The 9,592-nt window shown below is 42.9% G+C and overlaps 2 protein-coding genes across 2 annotated transcripts; one reads left to right on the top strand and one right to left on the bottom strand.

Annotated features, from left to right (window-relative positions):
• Nucleotides 1–637: 637 nt before the first annotated feature.
• On the top strand, nt 638–4,501 carry LOC128462154 (WAS/WASL-interacting protein family member 3-like). Its single transcript, XM_053447454.1, is given in 6 exon segments — nt 638–734; nt 943–1,181; nt 1,184–1,649; nt 2,964–3,095; nt 3,217–3,327; nt 3,430–4,501. Coding segments are annotated over 6 exon segments (1,086 nt in total). The 3' UTR covers nt 3,471–4,501.
• A 225-nt stretch (nt 4,502–4,726) lies between these two features.
• LOC128461691 (peptidyl-prolyl cis-trans isomerase FKBP14) lies at nt 4,727–8,581 on the bottom strand. The gene is made up of 4 exons (XM_053446746.1): nt 8,283–8,581; nt 7,322–7,473; nt 6,725–6,852; nt 4,727–5,732 (listed from the first exon to the last, which is right to left on the bottom strand). The coding sequence occupies exons 1-4, from the start codon at nt 8,480–8,482 to the stop codon at nt 5,574–5,576; spliced, it is 639 nt and encodes a 212-aa protein (XP_053302721.1). The 5' UTR covers nt 8,483–8,581; the 3' UTR covers nt 4,727–5,573.
• Between the last annotated feature and the right edge of the window lie 1,011 nt (nt 8,582–9,592).

Raw genomic sequence — 9,592 nt, 5'->3', positions numbered from 1 at the left:
AAACACTTTCATACAAATGACTCACAACTTACCATTGTTCAGGGTTATTATTTCTATTCACATTGACACACTAGAAAGCTGACGCATGAGAAACCAATGAAACTTTAATGGATTTGTCCTTTCAGTGAGATGATGAATCAGCGTTATTAAAAGGTTTGAAAGGTGGATTAATGGAACCTGTCTGCTGTGAAAGTCAGTAACAGTGACAGTTGCATGTATTAAGCCTGACCGTGTAAACAGAAAAATGGTGTAGTTGGCCCTCAGGGACATTGCGTGATTTGGGTGGTGCAAACTTGTTCCTGCTCATGTTCCTGCATGAACCACTGCTTTCATCTTTTTAATGTGGTTTTCTGTCCTGAATTACCAACAGAATTCCCACAAGCATGAAACCACTGAACACAATCTCTCACAAGACTGTTTCCTGGATGAATGAATCAATACGTGATTGACTGTGTAATTTAATATGTTTGTTAAAACCCAGCTAGGATCAGAGTGTTGTAATTTTGACATGATAAATATCCGTGTGTCTCCATGTCGTTGATGACTCTAAAGTCTTTGTGTTTTTTCACCAGATGATAAAACCAGCAGTGGAGATGCATCCAGCAGTGTCGGTGCCTCACAGGGTTCATCAGGAGGGATGACGCCCATGGGACCCTCTCTGGGTGGGCTATTTGCTGGAGGGTTCCCCTCCCTCAGGCCTATAGGACAAAGAGACTTATTAGTCAAGACCTCAGGTTGGTGGTTTTTACCAGACACATATTCAGTAGAGGCCTGACTGATGTATTGGCTGGCCAATTCTATTATGTTTGATGATATGAAAACCCTTCATTGGTATTGACATCATCCCCCAAAGCTCTAAATCTTTCGGGCTCTAATTTTCAGAAACCTTCTCTGGTTATTTTGACCGTCCCACTGACGATCTTTCATTCTTGTGTGTCAAAGTGTCTCGATCAAGCTCGTCAGCGTCCCTGAAGCCGCTGTGGAACCCACCCACGTCCTCAGACCCGGAGCCCCACATGACGCCGGAGCCCCGCACCTCCACCCACCGCGCACACGCTCCCTCATCCTCCGCTCCTCCCTCTCCCTCTCACGGCAGCAAGCACCCTCCTCTTTTCCCTGCTTCCTCCCCCCCTCTGATTCCCCCGGCCCCTCCCTCTGCTCCTCCCCCACCGCCGCCCCACCTCAAGCCTTCCAGGACCGTCCCGCCAGCAGGCCCCCGCCGCTCCCCTCCTGTCCTCCCCCTCCACCGCCATCCCAGGTCACCAAGCCCACCTGGCTTCCCATCCAGCACTCCCATCACGCTTCCATCTCCCAGCCCTCTACTCCTCCTCCTCCTCCACCACCTCCTTTCCATCCTCCATCCGCTGCCCCAGGGGACCGCACCTCGGGATGCTTCTACCCTCTGCTTCCCTCTCCAGTCCACTCCGAGCCGTCGAGGTTCCCCATCCTGCGGGACAGCCCTCTGGGACCTCCTCCCCCACCTCCTCCTCCACCCCTCCCATCTTCCTTTACCCCCACCTGCCCAACCAACCTCCCTCCACCGCCGCCAAAGATGGCCCCAGTGCCCTCCCCAGCCATGCGCTCACTGCCGCCGTCCTACCCCTGCAACGCTCCCACCCGACGGCCTCCTGCTGTGCCCAGAAGTGCAGGTAGGTGGACCCTGCTCCTTTTCTTGCATATGACTCTGCAGAATGACCATAGACTGTAAATAAAGCTTGACGTCAAGTCTCCACTTCCCATCACTATCTAGTAATGAAGCCAGAATATCCTGGATACAAATGCCGCCTTGCGCATTTGGAGACAGAGTCTGTGCAGTAGTGTTCATTGGATGGAGCTGCTGTAGTAAAATAATTTAAACTAAACTCCAGAATTCATTGGTTAAATAAGAACTCTCTAAAACATCTTTGAGATGTGCTTGTCCCATCCACTAACATGGAGGAAGTTGTCCATGGTGTAATATAGTCTATGGCCTCGGTTCCCAAACTGGGGTACATGTACCCCAAGGGGTACGCGAAGTGGTTCAGGGGGTACGTGGGGAGAACATTTTATCTGCGTTTTCAAAGTGAAAAAGCCCATTACATTTTCAAACTGAGCTATAAATAATCGTGCAATATTTAATAGTCTGAATAGCCAACTCGCATTGCCAAAAATACCCATATTCAGCAAAATAAATTACACTGCCAAAAAAAGTTACAGGTAGGTTAGTGACCGTTAGTCAAAACTAGGGATGGGCATAATTAATCGACAATCGATTAATTGATCCTTAAGAATTTCGTAGATGAGATTATTTTTTCATCTACGATTATTATAAGTCCTGAAAATCCCTGACAATTTCAAAGTTTCAAGTGTTATAGACTGTATACCGTGCGTCGGGGGGGGGGGGGGGGGGGGTACGTAGCTGGAGATTGAATGTCTGAAGGGGTACGAGACTGTAAAAAGTTTGGGAACCACTGGTCTATGGGAAAGAGCAGCTAAGAAACGAACATCCTGTGGTTCAGTTTGGTTACTTGATGTCAAACATGCACTAGACGAGGCAACCTGACAAATAATAATGATCGGAAAAACAATACAACTGCACTGGACTTCAATCTAGTTCCTTACAAACAAACAAGTAAACCAACCAACCAACAAACAGGAAGGGGTGAAAACATAACATCCTTGGTTGTGTAGGAATGTAGCTTTTTAATAATCATAGAGACAAAATACACAAGCATACAAACACTTGATTTTACAAGTGGGTTATAGATTAACACCACTAGAAATTACACGAGTTCTTTTCTTACGTTTTTTCTGCGTTTAAAACTGTCCCATAATATAATAACAGGTGTTGCTGGTATGTGAGCATGTGTTGTGTAATGCAGTTTTTTATAACATGTTAAAAAACAGTTTTACAATTTTGGTGTTATACTTGTTAATATGTCAGTTCCATTGCTGACTTCAGACTCCTCTCTCTCCGGCAACAGGTGCGGGTCGGCTGGCTCCTCCTCCAGCTCCTCCGGCACGTTCCCCGAACACGGAGCTGTCCAACCGCATTCCTCCCCCTCCGCCTCCACCTCTCCTGCCCCCATCCAGTCTCAGGAACGGACACCTGCACGGCCTGGTGAGACTCAACATTTCACGCTTGTGACTTTTCGACCTCACAGAATTAGACACCACAACGAGAAGTGTGTCAGATACGTGAACTAGTTATCTCACTGTACCTGTCTGTCCATGCAGCTCTGGCAGATGATTTTGAATCCAAGTTCCACTTCCACCCGGTAGAAGATTTACCTCCTCCAGACGAGTTCAGGCCCTTCCATCGGATCTACCCCAGCAAAGAGAACAGAGGTAGCAGCAGCTGCAGCCCCGGCGCTTGTTATTTCTCAGCTTTAATTAACCATGAGCTCATCTTTATTTAACGCCTTCTTCTTCTTTCCTCTTCTATTTCAGTGAACCCCAAACCACCAATGATTAGGACACACCTCAGATGAGTTCAGGCCGTTCTTCGTCCCCCACACAGCAAAAGAAAAAGACTCTGTTCCTCCTCCTCATGACAATAACACAATTGCCATGGACTTGTTTGGATGCGAGCCCTGTGTGTGTTTTGTTTGCGTTCAGTATGTTAGCATGTGTGGATGTGGCGAGTGTCAAACAGGCTCCATGCCTTATACTGACTATGTGACCTTCTGACCTTTTCCAGTGTGGAATGTTTTGAATCCGTGTGAGGAGGAGGGCACTCCCTACTTATAAACTACACACACACACATACACACACACACACATACACACACACACACACATTACTCCAAGGACAGTGGCTCCCACTATATTTAACATGACTCTTGACACAGTGTAAAACCTCAAGCATTTCAGTATCTACAAGCATAGAATATTTTTCATTATACCTCTTGTGATACAGTATATGTCAAAGAGATGTTTTATTATGTTATATAAAGTGACACTTTTAAAGTCTGAATTCAACCAAAAAACAACCACCAACAGCTTCTGTACAAGGGGCAGCTCCTTGTACACAGTTATATATATATTACAACTTGCGCTGACATCACATTTTAATCATAGTTTATATTTAAAGATGGACGACATGACCGTTCTCCCAAAGTGAAGCCAAGGTGTCTCAATCGCCACCTAGTGGCTGGCTGCAGTAAAGGTCACAAATCACGCCTCCTTAATGTTAGTGGTCACAGTACACGACAAAAAGTACTTTTCTCAAAGATGGTTTCTGTCATTTGAAGTAGTTCTTACCACACTATTCAAGTGATACTGTTTACAGTAAACAGTATGTTTTTAAGTTGTATCCGTTTTCCTCTGTTATGGGATTTCGATGCAGCCAATGATTCAGCCTTATTTCAATGTTAACCTCAATGAGGGAAAAAAAAGATCTCAGCTGAACACATTTCACAATTATACTTAACTGAACATTCAGTGCAACGGTGCTCTCCTGTGTTTATGTGATTATTTTTCTAAACTCCAAAATAAAGTATTAAATTGTTCAAAAACAAAAGGTGATGTGAAGCTTTCTGAAACTGCAAACAGCATGGGGATGCACCCGTTTGAAGTTACACTCGGGTATCGTCTTTTATGAATAGATAATGAGTGAGGTATACAGTTTCCCACCTCCCTCGTAGCAGCCATTACAAACACCTGTGTAAACAGTGCCACCTGCTGGTGCAGTGTGTGAACATCAAGTACAGCACAGCATTTTGTTCAAAACCCAGTAGCTTTATTAAATCACATTTATTTCAAGTTAGAAACTAATATAAAAACATTTTCCAAATCAGAGCAGCTATTTGCTTATTGAGGTTATTTCTGATGTGTTCACATTAAAAAAGTCAACCTCAATGAAACAGGGCAGCACTGTGGTTCTATGTGTCCTGTTTGTAATATAAAAAAAAACTGCCTCCAGAACAGTGTAAAGAAAAAGCAGGAACAGTTGTGTCTCCTTGTCCATTCAAACGATTCTTCTCTAAAGGATATAGATAATTATTCTTGTATCAAAGTAAATACAAAAATGATCACTTTAACATCCATTTCTAATTGTTTTTATTTAAAAAAAATCGAATAAAAAACTATTCTGAACAATATGTCCTTTTAGCAGCGTGTGCATGGGCGATGTACCTTTCTCACGGATATTTTGACAGACTAATTTCATTGCAGATATCATCTTACATTACCTGCCCCCATGGATTCACACCTTTTCTGTTCCCTCAGACATTCTGTGGCACTGAAACAGATAAAGATCTAAATACGCGGATTGAGATAAAAATTTACCAAAGCTTTTAAGGGTTTAAAAAAGAAAAGTGGAACTTTAGTGGTCTTAAAGGGAGCAAAATGGGTTGACAAACAAATAGGCTAAGATTTGCAGTTGAAATATAACTAAAAGTAGCACATAAACACAGTCACTGACTAAAACCCACAACACGCTGCTTTAAACAGGATAGGTTTATGTGTCCCACACCATACAAAAACAGCACTTCTATAAAACCACTTCAGGTGACCTGAGAGAATAACCTCTGCAACCGAAGTGCAGCCACCATGAACCATGACTGAGCGTGTCGTGGGAGCGGGAGGGACTTTTACAGTTCATCGTGTTTGTAAGTGAACTCTCTGGAGGATATAAAGCCGTCTTTGTTCTTGTCCTCTTTTGCGAAGATGTCCTCCATCATGTTCTCATGCAGAGTGTCGTTGGGAGGGTAGCCATGACGCTCAAACTCCTTCCTCAGGTATATTTTCACCTGGCAGATCGAGTAAGGGCAGGGCAATGAGGGACACACAGCGAGGGGTTGAGAGAAAAAAGAAACACAAAAATAGACTTAAATATGATGCAGATTGAGACAAAAATATTTGGTTACACACATTTGTACTGTGTGTAGACAAATCCAGTTACATTCCCTCCAATTGAGGATTAAGAAATACGTTTACTTAATAGGCAATACTACAATTTTTAACTCATGACTCATCTTGTAGCTTGTTTTAAACTTTGAAAGATCATCTCCAAAATCACATCTCCATGGATAAATGAAATTATCCATATTATTTTAAAGCATAAGTTTCAAAGGACTGAGCACTTTGAGTTTCCAGGTGTGCACAGACTTGAATCTGTCGTGAATCCTCGTACCAAGAGCGTTCTGTTTTTACAGATTTGTGACATCTCATCTGTATGGGGCCACTATTGCAGCAGAGCTATTGAAAAATGTGAGTCTCAATCCGTCCATGTGTTATCAGATTGTGAATCTGTAAAAGTATCTTAAAATATGTATTCCGATTTGAAAGTGTATTTACATTTATTTGTTTATGTTAGTGCCTGTTTATTTAGTTAAATTTTAATAGCAATAGTTTTGATAGCATGTATCTGTCACCTTGCTAAGAATAGAGCATCATTACTCAGTATCGTACTTTATATACAGTGTATGGTGTAGTACTGAAGAGACTGACGGTCACGTGACCTGCTGCCATATTACTATATCATGTGCATGTACTGCCCCCTTGTGGTCAATTCGTAGCATAACGTGTGAAGTAATAATTCCTATTATGTGTTGCAGATATCACTAGCCACAAACATACAGACAAATACAAACAATTCAACCAAAACTGAATTAATTTTAGAATTGATTTAAACATTTTGGTGTTTAGTATTGAGCCCTACATTGGGGAGGCCAAGGCTAATTCATCTACCTCATGTCAGAGTGTTTACTGAACAGAGACCAATGCAACTCTTGATCTTTACCTCATGTTTGGAGAGTCTCCAGTCATCGTTGAGGTCCATCTCCTGGAAGGACTCGTGCGATCTCGGACCATTTCTGATTTCAACGACCTCAATGATAAAGGTCAGTGTGCTTTCAGGTGGGATCTTACCTGAAAGAGGATACGACCACAGGATGAGAGGTCAACTACAACTGAGACTGGATACAGCCTGTTTCTGTACTGAGAACCAGCTTGTTTGGTCATATGTTCTCATATGAATATATATATATTGTGAAGACGTATGTGAGTATTAATGACAGCCAGTTAGTCGTGTTTCTTGCCGTAGCAAAGGTCACATATGTGGAGGAGAAATGAGATGTTATTGGTTAGAGTGGGGTGTGCTTACCAGGACAGTTCACATGCTCCATGTTGAGAGAAAGTGGACTTATACAACTGAATGAGACCCTCATTCAGTGTGGCAGTCCTAGAAATCCAACAAGACTGTTTTACATACAAGCATGCATCAACATACTTACATCACATAGTGTAAAAACCAAAAGCTTTTCTTAGAAGAGAGTTTAATATACCTGCATAACAACATGCAGGGAAGCTTGCATGCACACGGACACAGCTACTGTACCTTTCCCTTCCTTCCCATAGGCCAGGCCTGGAGGTATGACCAGCTTCCTCTTCTCTCCAGCGCACATGTCCTGCAGGCCTTTGTCCCAGCCTTTTATCACCTCTCTGATGCCCAGCGTGAACCACACCGGCTGCTTGTCGCCTTCGTTCCGACTTGTGGGCAGACACAGAGGCGGTGGGTCGTTACAGGCTCAGATGGAGTCAGACTTCCATCTTAAAGTGACTTATTTCAAAGAACAGGGCTTATAGTAAACCATGTACATGAAATAAAATGGAAGAGTCCCTTTCACACCTTCATTTTGACCTGTTAGGAGCTTTATTCTAAAGAGTAAAGTAATTCTATTACTGTCTTCTGTTTGTGAAACCAACCCAATGCCCATTTATAAAAATAGAGAAAATACAGTCAATGCTCACTCACCACTTCATTGCATTAGCTTCTGTCAGTAAAATATATTAATATGCTGTATTGGAAATGACCAAGGCCCCTTTGCTTTAGTACTGATGATTGACCAAATTACTTCATGGATATATAGTCAATTGGATGGGCAGCCTGTTTGAGACAACCATGGGGACGATGGGCCCTGCATCTTTACAAGATCTTATTTGGAAAATGGTTTATGACACCATTAAATTGAACTTTTATTGATTTGATCAGATTCTAAAGTGTTGATCACTGGTTGAGAAGCAGCATTGAGACCTTAAGTAATGGTCAAAACTTCTAACTGGGACTTTTCTCACAATGTTAGTGCTAATCTAATTTAAGTATTTAAAAAGGTAATTTACACACTCATTAGGTTTTAGTTAGTTAGTTTTGTTGAGTTAGTGGTGAGGTTGACCCATTGCTTGGTTGTGTCACGTGACCACACACACAGATGCGTAACCATGGAGATACAAGTGGGAGAAGTGATGCTGCGAGTAATAAGCTTTTTTTTTTATATTCACCTCTGGTCACATCAACATACCTGGAGTGAAACACGGTTCCGTTCTCGAAGATTCCGTCGTGATGCACGAGCAGGACGTCCCCGTACTTGGACTTCCGGTGACAGAGGAAGGGTCTGAACATCACCTCCATCTGCATCTCGGCCTCAGGCAGCTTCCCCCCGCTGACAGCCGGCAGGAGCAGAGAGGAGCAGAGCCAGCTGAGCATGACCTGCAGCACCATGTCCCCGGAGTCCGTGTCCAGGAGGAGACAGACCGCAGCAGCACAGAGGAAGTTGAGCAGCAGATGATCCTCGGTACGTGGCAGGGACGAGTTGTGGCAGGACCCTCTCCTCTGATTGGTTGCTTCTCATTTGAAACCCCGCCCACAGACTCTCCCTCTTACACGTGGTCGCCAGATCCACTGTTGTCCTACGGTGGCCGAGAGAGCTCAACACGTGTAAATAGAATAAACACGTGCAAATTAAGAAAACAAACTTCATCGATTTGATGACGTGTGCGCTGCAAAAAAGCCCCAAACCATGCAAATACAAAAACGTGCTGCAAAAAGCCACAACACAAGCATACTCTGAAAAAACCTCAACAATTTGACGACCATTTGAATTTAAAAGCAGTAGATTGACCACTGAGAGTGACTCGCTATTGGTCAAGCATTCACGTCAGTGTGACCTCGCAGACTCTGGCATTCAAGACGGCGGCATTCAAAATCTGGATATTTTGGCTTCATTTCTGAGAATTGGGGAGAAGGGCAGATGTGTTTTCCATCTTAATATACAGTCTATAAGTAACACTCTAATATACACCACAGATCAATATTTTATATTTCAAATATTGTATGCATGATAATATAGTGTCTTAAAAAAACATGGTAATTGGGTAAGGACGGTTTAACTGATTTAAATGTTGGCACTGCTTTGTAGATATAACAATACACTTGGCAATGAGAGCAATGCTGCTGGGCATTAAAAGCAGTTTAAATGGTTTGGCATTGGCATATTCTAATTTCTGGTATTAGGTTGCTTTTCCCGAACAGACCTGCCAACCCGCATTGCATCAATTGAATGAGGACTCTTTTGAGTGTGGGCCTAATCTTTATTGGCGTACAGTGTTTTATGAATTATACATTCATGTCATGCAGTTAATCACATTTCAGTGAATTCCTATTGGAGTCATCTTGGTGTCACAGAGCAGTGTAATTAAGCTGGTGAGAAATTCAAATCATTCGGCATTCATTTTTCTTTCGGTCACATTCTTTTCTAGAGGGCCACACTTTGGCGAGTTCATTTACAGTACAGGTTAAAGCAGTCTGATGTGCACCGAAACACAATTACAT

Source organism: Pleuronectes platessa, chromosome 18, assembly GCF_947347685.1.
Source record: "Pleuronectes platessa chromosome 18, fPlePla1.1, whole genome shotgun sequence".
NCBI classification, from domain to species: Eukaryota; Metazoa; Chordata; class Actinopteri; order Pleuronectiformes; family Pleuronectidae; genus Pleuronectes; species Pleuronectes platessa.
The sequence above is the reverse complement of the archived record's forward strand: the minus strand, read 5'-3'. Positions and strand labels throughout refer to the sequence as shown.